General features: G+C 50.5%; 1 protein-coding gene across 8 annotated transcripts in view; it reads left to right on the top strand.

The window, feature by feature from the left end:
• The window catches only part of GramD1B (GRAM domain containing 1B), a 111963-nt gene that overhangs the window by 42651 nt on the left and 55921 nt on the right, over positions 1-13391 (top strand). For 4 of the 8 annotated variants that reach the window (XM_077668599.1, XM_077668597.1, XM_077668594.1 and 1 more), the window contains exon 1: positions 6420-6975. The exons of 3 other annotated variants lie outside the window; for them this stretch is intronic. In XM_077668599.1, the coding sequence (XP_077524725.1) occupies positions 6803-6975 (173 nt within the window). In that variant the 5' untranslated portion in view covers positions 6420-6802. Of the gene's footprint in view, positions 1-4886; positions 6976-13391 lie in introns of those variants that run through there. One more of the 8 variants, XM_077668592.1, reaches the window with a different exon arrangement.

Genomic DNA, 13391 nt, shown 5'->3' with positions numbered 1-13391 from the left:
CTCGCGGGCAGATAAGCTCGGCATGTCGTAGCATTTTCGCGCGCCGCGTGGCGTGGTGCGGTCGGTCTCATATGGGTCGTATAGTGTTGCTGGATGGTCAGTGAGCTAGACTTAAGGCAAGTATTGACGGTAGATTTGACGGTAGACATGTCCGAACTCGCGCTCGTTGCAAGTAGTTAAGCACTGGAGTTCATTTTCCCGCCATAAGCGTGAGCTACTCGGAAACTCGTTGGCGCCGTTAGACTTGCGACTCGGTCGGTGCCAGTCTTGAGGTCGATCGGCGATAGGCAGTTTTGGCGAGTCTGCACGAGAACTTCTAGGCTGGATGACCGCTTCGCGCAAGCATAGGAGATCTTAACAAACGTTTGTAAATGCAGTTTGGGGATTACTCACACAAAGGTGGCAAGTGAATGGCGATAAAATTCTGCTTAGCATGGTAGTACGCTGCTAAAACCGATTTATAATATGAGCCGCACTTTCTTTTTTTATGGCACAAGGTGGCATTATCGCGAGACGAAATAGCGGTAAAAATTTGCACGGGTATGCATGCCCGTGATAGAACGTTCGCTTAAAAAGGTTAGTGCTCCACCCGGTGGCCTTGCGACAGAGGTACTCCTTGTCCGAGCTCCAGATATTAAGCGTAACAGTCGGATGCAGCTCAAGAACGAACCGGCAAATGCCGCTCAAAGGAGACCTTCCAGCCAACGGGCCGATCTACTCTCGTGACGCCGCAATCAACCTCCTTTCACCTGCAACGGCCGCTACCAGGTGTCCTTGCCATTGTGGCAATTGGTCGACGACTGGCTGGAGGGAGCGTCCTTTGAAGCGCATTTGCTATTTCGTCCTTGAGCTGTATCCGACTTAGGCAGTCTGTATGTCTACATTATGTTTAACGTCACTTGAAACTGCTCCTCCATTCGCCGACTTGGCGCAATTCGCATTCCGGTGTGACGTTTTTATTTCCACTTGAAATTGCTCGCGAGCTGTAACAACATAATACGTGCTACACCCGACGGAAGGGTGTACCTTAGGCATTTAAAGCGAGCATTGTCTCTCTCTCTCTCTTTATTTTTTTTGAATGAAGAAATAGACCGCAGTTGTCTCTAAGAGGCTTTGGTGTGCGGCCAACGCCTTCTGGAGACCTTTTTGCAGACAGGTCGAAGGCCTCAGCTGTGCTCGACGTTGGACTGTGGGAGGCGCCTGCTCGTATAACTGCGTGGAGACGGTCAAGGCACAGAGCGCTCGCACACTCTTCCCTCCAGCCAGAAACAGACCGCCTCGATAGTGGCGAAAAGGTGTTATTCTTCCGTATCCATCGCCGGTAAACACACGACGAACAAGCAGGTGCCGCATGCGGTCTTACCGTCTTTGTTTGCACTGGGAGCTGTTGTACTGACCCCCACGTGGTTCTTGGGGCTAATCTTACGCCATTGTTTGCGACTCTGCAAGGTAGCCCAGAGATTGCGGTGAAGGGAATTGTGGGAGCCCCTTGAAGCTGTCTGGCCATTCGATACTGTGTTTTCATTATCTGCCGTGCAGAAAACAACGCTATGCAAACCACCTCGGCGAACGGTTTCTTCCAGGGCTTCTCTCGCGAGCACCCTGGCAATGTGTCTCGTCAACGACTTGTGTATACTGCGCATATCGATGAGATCTTTTTGTTTCCATACAAGAAGACGCTGTTGATCATGCTGCTTCTTCTGTTTAGACCGAGTCGAAAGTGCTGGAGTATTCCGGTACGTCCCCGACGTAGTGGACTATGAGCAGCACTAAGAAATCGCGGATGTTTTTATTTTTTGGATCTTTCAGCTCGGCGAAAAAGGGGGGGGGGGGGTGGGGGGCATTTCAGCAGCATATGCTCAGCGCCCGTCCTTCGAGATTGGGGCGTAGCTCAATAAAAGAACATGTACACGCTATAGGCTTTGCAATTCACGGCTGCATTTTACCCGTGCGTCTTACACGAAAAGGGGGAGACGTCGACGTTGCGCATATGTGCCCGGGTGTTTCAGTGAACACTTTCAGAAATGCTTAGGAATAGGTTGGTAGGAAAAAAAAATCTTTTCATGGGCAAACTGTCAACTGCGGCGAATCTCAGTTATTTCTATTTCTAAGAAGTGCCAGCCGGCGAGATGATTTTGCAAATTTTACAAATTAACTTTTTAATTGCCACAATGGCGAGATCGTTGCCGCGGAGAAAATGATGCCATATCAGTTTGTGGAAAGAAGAAAAAGTAATTCCCTTAAGCCGTATACAGCGCGAGAAATCTGCTTTTCTCGGCACAAAACCAGAACAGAGCGCATGAGATGTGCAGGAAGGTGAGTGCTAACGTAACAACGTCCGCTGGTGACGTGTCGCAATGATGCTGCATTACTCAAGGTGCCCAATTCAAACTTGTACCTTTCTACTTATCATTGTTTTAGAAGTACATAACGTCACCCCGGCTATAAAGACGCGCATGCTCTACACATACGTCCGACATTGTAATGAACATCAAGGCCTAGTTGCTGCATCTCGTATACGTGGCTTCTGTGTATGCAGGTGTTTCCTTGTTTGTATTTTTTACTAAACTTCAGTGGTTTACTCTTTAGTATTAGTAACTTGTTTATAGCATCCCGGAGCCATAGAAATTTAGCTCTCCACGGCAAGCTCGATGATCCCTTTTCTAATAATCTGTCTTGGTGTTCTTTGTTAAACAGATGGACGAATGTGTTCTACTGTTTGAGCGCATTGAAAGCCATGTGGCGCGCATGTGATTGGAAATTCGCTGCGGGAGGGCCGTCGGCATTGCGCAGTTCGCTTCGCAAACAACGCGCTCTCGAAAACAGGCAGGTGCGTGGGGTAACGCGCAAGTTCGGCGCTGCTTTTACGCGTGCCACGTGTAGTCACTGGCCGAAGTTGAATGAGGTATACGCGACTTCTCGGCGCAGCTCTGGACAGTGTTCTGGGGGCGCTGCCGCAGGTCGGTAACCTCCGTGGCTTACAGGAACAAATCCAGACGTTGCCGGTTCTTTATCCTGTGTGGCCAACCGCCGCATGCACACACAAAAAGCCACCTGTCCTGTTCGTGCTGAGATATTGTCACCGAAGCCAATATTTGCTCGACTGTTTGCTCAGAAAGGAAAACTAAATGGGCTTGTGGGGTAGACGGTTCGTATAGGCTCCTTCGCTTTTTCTTTCTTTATCTTTTGCGGCTAGAAGCCGTTGTTTTCAGAATTACTGCGTATACCTCCAACAGGAAAATAATTTTCATACGTCTGTCTCCTCTTTAATGAACAGACACCGGTCCGAACTTGGGCTATATACTTGTTCTGCTAAGAACGATTCGTTTGTGTTTTTTGACCATCACTAAATATCCCCCCCCCAAAGGTGCCTTGTTCTCCTTGCACCATGCGCCGTGGTCTGCTCAGGTCAACGTGGTAGAAATTTTGTTTATGGCGCTCATGAATGGGGAACACGCCGAGGTTTCACTTTTGTGAGGGCAAAGTCTGCTGCATTATCTCTGCCACCAGCAGAAGCATTTCTGCAAAATGTTGTGTTCTGTTTGGCGATCGTTCTCTGCGCCATGCAAAAAACTCACATGGTCCTGGAGAGAATAATCGCATGTTGGGGCCATGGGGCACAATCGCAGAACCGCCACTGCTTAGGTGTCAGTAAGATGTCATCATTTCCGCTACTTTCCGAACGGCCAAAGATAGGATTATTATTATTATTATTATTATTATTATTATTGTTATTATTATTATTATTATTATTATTATTATTATTATTATTAGCAGTAGTAGTAGTAACAGTAGCAGCAGCAGTAGTAGTTGTAGTAATGGTGGTTTACCTAATAAAATAAAAACTGAAGCAAAAAGATATTGCTAGCCGCGGCATCTTCCATTGATACCGGGAGCACCTGAGCCGCGACTATAGCGTGAGTAAAAGGACAGGGAGAGGACAGTGAAGGGAGAACGAATAGGGAAAAAATACAGACATAGGATCCAGGATGTGAACAGATATAGCTGTGGACTTCCATGCAGTTCACGGCTCCCTTTATTCTTTTCCGTTCCGAATACTGTCACGTTCACAATCTGGAGCGATGAACTGAAAGGCACACTATCCGGGATCCCCGTGTGTGCTATGAGAATCGGTGCCTTTCCAGGTAGCCTGCAAATACGAGACTCTGCAGTCGCTTACGCAGTACGCGATGCGGCTCCTGGTACGCCGTGCGTGACATTCTGCCTCTGAACTTGCGGACATTTTGATGTCGTCTCGTCGACCGACGTCATCGCAGAGGTTCGTGACCTCTTTGTGAATCCACTGCCGGAAGTCCTCTTCCTGGACCTTGGAGGCGGCCCTTATCGAACTTCCGCGCGGGCATTGAGTCTTAATTGTCCTGGGGTTCCTGTCGGCAGCCAAGCCAGAAGAACGTGGATCACTCTTAATTGCTCTGCGGCGACGCGCTGGTTGTATAAGTTCAACGTCCGACCATGAGCACGGACTGCTGTCTGTTGTGGCAGCGCTTAATTTTCTAGTTGTGGCTTGTAATGACTTGGACTTGGTCCGGTGTTTTAGGGGAATCCCCCAAGGCGGCGTAGATTTGTAATAAGGGAGTAGTTACTCATTGGCATCCACCCAAGCGCAGCCATACGGCTACAAATCATTTCTTTGCAGCTGTAGGGCTGTGTTTCGGCGTATGCTTCTGCCTAGCCGAAGCTGGCCGCCCTGGCCCATTGGGCATAAAAGAGCGCAAATGCCCACTTTCTTCAAGACGCTGTCGACGTTCATCAGGCAGTTACAAAGCTGATACGGAGGTCTTATCGGCCAGGAGATGGCCCATGCTGCCTCGGCCTAATCTCGCACTGGCTGCTGCTGGAAAACAACCAGAGCCGATCTCTAACTCGGCCACACGCGTCGTAATGGCGAAGCGTTCTTTTTTGCCGCCCCATTACGGGCGCCCCCGCTTTGTTCTGCGCGGCAGCTGACGCCTTCCGCATACTTCTGTGTATCGGCGACGTCAACAGCGTTTTCTCTGTGCATATGTGCGTGCACGTGTAGACGGGTGAGAAGGCGTGTCAGGTATAGGGAACGGCGCGTAGGGGACAGACTCATACGTTCACGTGCGAGTCTCTCCCATGTACTAGCGGTTGCTGGAGGCTAGCAGTTGCTAGCCTCTATCGCCTGTGGAGCTGCGCGGTCTGTAGGAGGCGATATATTGCGTTTATCCGAGGCCCCTTCCCCGGCCATCCTTTAGTCGACTGTCACTGCTGTTTCGAATGTGCTCAGCTTGTGTGCGCATGTCACCTCTTTTCTGTTAAGTGGGTCAGCATGCACTCCGACCAGCATTGTGCTATTGATATTGTGCATGCTTTTACGGGGCAAAATGTGGCGATGGCTTTTATCGGAAATTCATCGATCGGCGCGCGCATGTCGTGCGTCGGTAAACACGTTGTTTTAACGGCTCGATCAGGTGAACTCGTGCTGGCTGGTATCAAGTGCAGCTCATCGGCTATTCATAGTGCGTCGCCTCATCTCTCGTGTTATCCTCCATATTAAAAGCATGCGTCCCATCTGGCTTATACGGCAAGTACGCAAGCCATTGCATGAATTGCTCGGCTTGTGTTTGCCCTACAGCTCTCCTTATTTTGCAGCGGGGACATGCTGAACCTGACAGGGCCTGCACCACTCTGCTAGACTATTGCTTCCTTATGCAGTTTTCAAGACACGCTGCCTTTCGACTTCGACAGATTTTTTTTTTTTTGCGGGCGCTTAGCAGGAGACTCAGTCGCTGTCGTGTTGCGAAGGCATAATAGTAGAGCATCATCGATCTGTGGTCGTATTTGACCTCGAAAGCGTTGAACGCAGTGCACACGTTTAAAAACTCTCGATTCCGTTCGTCCTTCGCGCTTTTTTGGTGAAACGTGCCATCCTGCATGTACAATTTGACTAGTTTCTCCGCTGACTATCCGGAAGCGCACTAAAGTTAGCGCGGTCGGCCAGCCGCCCTAACACGCTTAGTACGCTATAGAAGTTTGAGAATGGTTGCGCAGTCCTGGCGCATGCTTAGCTTTGTTCGGGTTTGTTCGTGAAGTCGCCCAAGTTCTTCTGGGTACATGGAAGGATCGACGGTCTTTTACAAGCGCCAGCTGGATGTGGAACAGCGCCCGTGGTTGGCGCAGCAGCTGTCGTTGTTCGATCGTTAAGAAAGATATGCTTGCAGCTGTTCCGCATACCGCGGTCGTCACCTTCGCACTGCTTGTTCCAATGTTTCGACCTTTTTGCTGTGTCCATTTATCTCGCATTCGTGCTACAAGGTCTAAGCCGCTTGGCGGCTGCATACGCTTAGCTCATCGAAAGCATTGTTTCTGCGACGGCAGCGCCACGAGTGCTGCTGCGGCGCTGAGCGGTAGCCGACGCTGGAGGAGGAGCACGGCGTGTGCACCGTTAGACAGCAGCGGCGAGTGCGAGCTGGGCGTGGGTAAACTTCCGTAGCTGGCTAATTGCCGCGCTGTCGCCGCCGCGAAGGTGCGCGTCGGCGCCGGCGATAGCGTCGTCCCGCCGCCAGACAAAAGCCTTTTGTTTCCCTTTCAGAGACTGTGCCCAGTCGCGTGCGTCGAAGACCCGCGCTCCGAACACTTCGATATGCGCGCGCGCGCGGCTGTTGTCTCGGAGGCTGGGTAAACAAGGCAACTTGTACTGGCGACCTGCCTCTGATAGGACGGGACTTTCTCTTTTTTTTTTTCTTCGTCGCGCCACGCTTTTACTCTTCTTTTTATTCGGGTCACGTGGTATCACCCTTTTTCGTTCACCGCATCCCACATGACCACAACAAGCAGCGCGCGCGCAAGTTCGCCCTGGACACCGGACGGGCAGCAAATGAGTGTACCACGACACGGCAGCGGCATGGTGGGCCTGCCCGTCGCAGCCATGGCGCCCATCATCTTCGAAGCGTTCAAGCCTCGAGCCAAGCCGCCGCCGGCTGTCCCCTCTCGGTGAGCGGCTTCTGCTGCATGCCTGGTGTGGATTATGTCGCTCTTTCTGCGTATACCTCCCTGGTCTCTCTTTCGGAGGCGAACCCTGCTCCAGAGCTTTCGAACCTTCCTGTGGCATGGAGTGTTTTCTGTGCAGATCTGCCTTGCACACCCGTCGCTCGAGTATTTGCGCTCTTTCTGTCCAATCCACTTGTCTATTACCAGACTTTCCAAGGTGCGTACAAAAATATATCTTGTCAACTTGCACTTTTCACTGGGAAGTTCATTTTAGAGCTTGCGTTCACTGCTGCGAAGACAAATGTTTTGTTTTTCTGCGCTCATATAATGATTGTGTACTATTCCTTTTTCATGCGCGTCTTACGTTCAGACGTCTAGAGAGACTCGGGCGGGAAGAGCCCGAAGGGTCTGTGCTGTTCTCGGAGCCGTCCGTTTGCGATCGTCCATTTGTGCCCTCTCATCAGCGCAGAGGAACGGAAGTGATCTGGCGTGCGCGTGCCGGCGTCGGTCTGCGGGGTACATGGCTTCATTTGGAGTTTCGGTCCCCGTCACGCGTGCTCAAATCCCTAGAGGCAGGTTGGCATGCGCTGAATTGTGGTGATGCTCTTGCGTGCACGCATAGTCACTGCATCAAGCAGCTAGAACACCACCGAGTAGTAGTCCGCTGAGCAGCAAAGGTCATCGCGTGCATTTTAGTGCAACAACCCCCCCCCCCCCCCCCCCAATCGCCTCCCTTATTCCACACGCTCGCACAAAGCTCGCCGCGCTCATCGTGCGATGCACGCCTCTTGCAGAACTGTCGAGCTAGTGCCGTCTCTGTAGTGGTCGCTTCGCAGGTGTGCGCCGTGTAGGGACTTGGCATAAGCCGTGCACGCCCCAAGGGTGTACGGGCAAGGCCAAGGACGTGCACGTGTTGATGCTGCGCGTGTCCGGAATCACGCAAGTCCAGATTACCGGATCGCAAAGCTTTTTAGAAAACGCGGTTCCAATGCGGAGGCCGATAACGTCGCGCTGAGGTAAGCTGGAGCAGATCAGCGGTTGAGTGGCCTTTGTCAGACGGGTGCCTGCGCAGTGTTTCGATTCCCCAAACAGCTGTGTTTCCAGAAGTCGGGCGGCAATACAGCAGACCATTCTAGCCTTGCTGGAGCGCTCTGAAACAGCGCGTGCTTTCACGACACACGTAAATGGTTGCAGCGTCGCTCACTGCATGCAACTTTTGGGTTTTTTCCCCGGGAACCTTGGGGAATTGACGCAGTTGCCTGCTTAGAAACCACAGCACTTTATGAAAGGGAAAGATTACTTGTGTGCAAAGCGTACCGTAGCGTTGGCATAAAGGGTAGAAAGAAACGGACCTGTGATAACGACAGGCACCTTCACAAGTCCGCTTCACTGCGCGCTTTGTCAAACATGCTTTACCAACTAGCCTATACCCTTACCGTACTGTAGCGCCGTTCTTTTCTACGTACTAAGTGATAGAAATCTGTATAGTAACTCAATGTTAAACGAGATTTTATTAACTATACCGTTGAAAACTTCCACGGGTATAGTGCACGGGGGAGGGGGCATCAGTAATGTAGAAAACAAACTACGCTTGAACCGCAAATATGAAATTCTTTATTTCCTATGCTTTATGAAAACTATGCATGGAGGGACTGCAGAGAAAATACTGTCCACGGACAGCTTAATCGGCGTGTTTCTGCACAGTGTCGACATACATATGGACTCGTATATGCTTCATTATGGAAGTATCCAAGTGTGTACTTGCATACCGTATTGCCGCTCGAAAAAAAAAAAAACTTCCACGTGCTTTGCGAGAAAAAAGCAGTATGTTTGCACAAAACAGTAGCAATTACGGTGATTACGTAATCGCCTTTTTAGCCATTGCGGACGGTGGTGGTCAGTACAGCAGACCCAAAGAAGGCCGCGCGTATTTATGCTTGCTGCGATGACATGAGAAAGCGCAGGAATGGTCGAGACGTGGAGCGGTTAGAACCGCGCGGTATTCATTTATGGTCATTATCTGATGCGCCCTTTCATTAAGCCTTTTTTGAGCGTGCAAACGTCAAGGCTACGCCCACTGCAAAGGCCTTTCCCATGTCTCTCCAATTAACCCTGTCCTGTGCCAGCTGCATACGGCCACCCTATCCCCTCAAACTTCTTAATTTCATCCGCCCAACTATTTTTCTGCCGCCCCCTGCTACTTTTGCCTTCTCTTGGAATCCAGTCCGTTCCTCTTAATGACCAGCGGTTATCTTACCTTCGCACTGCATGCCCTGCCTAAGCCCATTTCTTCTTGATTTCGACTAGGAGGTCTTTAATCCGTGTTCGATTTCTGACCAACTCTGCCCTCTTCCTGTCTCTTAACGTTACATCTGTCATTTTTCTTTTCATAGCTCGCTGCAACGTCCTTAACTTAAGCGGAACCCTTTTCGTTAGCATCCATGTTTCTGCCCCATAGATGAGTGTACCGGTAAGATGCAGCTGTTATGTACTTTCTAAAGAGATGTTGGTAAATTAACAGCCATTCATGAAGTGAGAGGACCTGCCAAACGCGCTCCACTCCACGCTTATTCTTCTAGTTATTTCGTTGTCGTGATTCGTTTTCATCATAGGTTCCATGTTTTATTATGCCCCACTGGTGCCATTCACATGAACTGCTCTGGACTGCTCGAAGTGTGGATATGGTGGAGTAAAGTCGCTCGAGGCCACCTATTAGTTCGCAGCCCTAAACGTAGTCTGCACTTCCGTCCTCATGTTCTAAGACGCGTTAATGAAGTCGGATGCAACACAAGAACGCAGCGGCAGATACCCTTCAAAGTAGGCCCTTCAGCCAATGACGTCCACCATTTGCCATTACGTCGCGGTTAATCCCATTCATGATCACATCTCATGATTTCACGCTAGGAGATTAATCGCGACGTCATGAGAGCCGGTCGCCGACACTGGCTGTAGTGCTTCCTTTGGGGGACATGCGCCGTTGCGTTCTTGAGTTCTATCCGACTGTAAATTAACCCTGTCCAGTGCCACTGATACCCACTGTGTCTAGGTACCTAAGATTAGATATCTTGACAGATAAGGTGGATAATTTGGAATAGATGCATTTTTTACGCTCCATCTTATCTATCAAGGTAACTATCTAATCGGTTATAATTTACGCGTCTAATCTCTGGAGGCCTCTATATTTCCTAACATCCAGAAAATGTGTACAGGTATGTCCCTTTTTTTTGTTTCGTAAAAGGTATAAAGAACTCAGTGTATCCCTCGCGAAAAACGTCCAAGGATGGTTTGTCCGCTGTCGGTTGCCGTGTAACAAGTTTGTGCCAGAAACCGAATTTGGATCAGATAGTGCTCTGCGCACATTACAGCGGGAGCTGTTAGTCGTACGTTGGACGGAACTCGCGTGTCGTTCGTCCGGTGTACGCTCAGCTGCGCACCCCGGAAGTGTGGAGTTGCGCGCCGCGGGCGTCATGGACGCGCTAGTAGAGAGCTTTAGTTTCACGTGCGTACAGAGTTCACGTACGCAAACCTGAGAAGTCTACGTAGCATACGCGCATGTCGTTTCAAACCCTTTTAGTTGCACGTACGCGACAGACGCCGCGCGTTGTTCCTAGCGCCATCTACTGACAAATGAAGACACTGCTGTAGCCACTCTAGGACAAGACGAGTCAAAGCCAAGCCAGTGAACTGCGTTGGAGCGCTGCTTCGTTAGGCTTAACAACTGGGAATCGCCCTTAATTATAGTTGAAAAACAAGATCTATTTGTCACTTGAAACGTTATGCGAGGGTAAGAATGGGCAAATCGATGGCGAATACAGCAGTTTAGAACACCATATCGCCTCGATGGATTAGAGACGAAGCTGTTATCACTGTGAAGCGGCGGACAGGGCGCCGCCATGTTTGTCAACGCTACGTACGCAAGCAACGCAAAGACCGCAACGTAAAAATCCGAATCTCACGTACGTACGTGAGACTCGCGCATACCCTTTGCGTTCTGCGCATGCGCACTGGTCACCCGTAAGAGCCCTACGTACGTGAAGCCTCTACGTACGTGAAACTAAAACTCTCTACTAAAGAGTTTTAGTCGAGCGTGTGCAACGAATGCCGGCGGGAAGCCAGGTGCGGTGCGCTTAGCGGCGGAGTGAGTTGCGTGTAGCGGCCACCGCGTGTGTAAGCAGCCTGCGTCATAAGCGGGTATGGTCGACATAGAAGGCGGCGAAGCACTTTGCTGCTCTGCATCGCCCGCAAACGGTTGACACGCGCGGAGCCGCAACGGCGCTTCGGAGAGGTGGGGATGAAAGTGAAGTTACGAGCTACACGGGGTGCTGATGCGGGATGTAGCCGCTGCGGCAGATTATGACGCCTTTTATTATCACAAACTCGGAATACGGCCCCAGCTTTCCTGTGGCCTGTGTAGCAGGAAGCTTCGGCTCTGGAACGCACATGCTGTCTTGGCGTCAGGAGGGACAGACTGATATGGAAAGCATTTCTACAAGTAGAGTCTTTAATCACTTTATTGCATCATTTTTTTTCCGTCTCCCCCATCCTCGATATCAAGCAAGTCTCCTCTGTTTCGGAGCCGGCACAGTCTGTATATTTGAGTTCTGCGAAAAAGATGCATGCAGCTGGCCGAGAATTCTGATTGCAGGGCTGTCTGCCCGAAGTCGTAGTCGAAGTTAAGTATTCACTGCGATTGGTGACAGTCACGTGTTCTTCCATTACGTTTTTTTCGTTGGGTTCGAGAATTTGATAGCGCTCTCATGATGTTTTCGTCTTATCTAAAGGCCACATAATTACGAAGTATAGGCGTGACTGTGTAGTTGCACCGCGTAGAGCGCTGCTGGCTTTGTTAGCTGAGCTGTATAGAGCGCCTCGTTAGAAGTTGCTGGAAGAGAATATACGCACTTGCCCTGCCACGCGGCGGTGGCATTTTCCTCAGAAATAGAATTTTGTATAACTGCTGCGTATGCACTCGTTAACAGAGCCCTTGGCGCCGACAGGTAGCGCGGCGCAGGTGCTTCGCCCGTGCAAGTGGGCGGGATCTGTATGCATCGCGTTTGTGAGCACTCTGTGCTCCGTCGTCGTGTGCTGTGTTCCCACCTGTGTTCGCTGAGCGCGGGCTCGACCTCGCCTCTGTAGCTCACAAACCATGTATACAAGCGGTCAGCACAGAAGTCAGCTGAACAGAACAGCTGGTCCGGCCTTTCTCAGCTGTAAAGTGAACAAGATGTTCTTCGGTTTTTTTTTTTGGTTCTTTGTGTGTATCATCATCGTCGTCATTAGCCGGCTCCGTCCATGCAGGACAAAGACATCTTCCACTGATCTCCAGTTAGCCCTATCGTGGCAGATTCCCTTTGCTCTGCAAACCCGACCGTCTGCTGCCCCTGCTACGTTTCGCTTCTATTGGAGTCCCAGCAGATTGTAAAGCCGATCGGCGGTCTGAAACTGTCACTGGTGCTAAGATTCCTCCGGGCTGATATTTGAATCCTGCGTGGACTCAAGAACAGCTCAGTTATTGCAAATATTGCCGCATTCAGCTGCGACTCGGCGTATTTCACCCACCAGATTGCTCTGCTGTGATTTTTATTTTTTTTTGCCGAGCGTTAATACAACTTGCCGAATTAACTAAGTGCATGGCTGCAGCGTTCGGCTGCGTAGCACGATTTCGCGGGTTATATCCCCGACGTGGCGGCGGCTATTAAGTGAAAGCAAAACGTAAAATGAACCCATATGTGTTGTGCAGTGTCAGTACACCTTAAAGAGCACTAAGGGAGCATTGGGGACCCTCCATATGGCATTGCTAATTGTTTTCATTTTATCGGGTTTAACGTCCCAGAGCAGCTCAGCCTATAAGGGCGCCATAGTGGAGGGCTGCGGATAATTTCGACCACCTGGGGTTCTGTAACGTGCACGAACATCGCACAGTACACGGGCATCTAGCATTTCGCCTCCATCGAAATCCGATCGCCGCAGCCGGTATGGAACCCGCGTCTTTCGGGTCAGCAGCCGAGCACCATTACTGAGCCACCACGGCGTCATGGCATTGCTAATTAATATTGTCACGTAATTAAAATCACAGGGACCCCGGAACAGGGGCGGCAGGGGGGGGGCGGTGCCCCCCCCCCATTTTTCCAGAGAGGGCAGCGCCCCCCCCCCCCCCCCCCCTCCCCCCGCCCGTCTCCAGTGGCTTGCCCTTGGGTCGTATTTTCGACAATTGAAACACTTCAGTTCCAGGACCCTTTTAATGCAAAGCACAGTGGGGCTTAGCTACTTGGCTTCATAGTTAGTTGTAAATTTACAATTTCGTATATGAGTAACCTAAACCAGCCATGTCCCAACAGAAGTCGACTGTCTGACCCGCGTACTTGATCATGATTAGTAGAATTTAAACAAATTATGCGCAAACTTTTTAAATACAACTG

This window comes from Amblyomma americanum, chromosome 6 (assembly GCF_052857255.1).
Source record: "Amblyomma americanum isolate KBUSLIRL-KWMA chromosome 6, ASM5285725v1, whole genome shotgun sequence".
NCBI lineage: Eukaryota > Metazoa > Arthropoda > Arachnida > Ixodida > Ixodidae > Amblyomma > Amblyomma americanum.
Note: the sequence above shows the minus strand (reverse complement) of the source record. Positions and strands in the feature narration are given on the sequence as shown.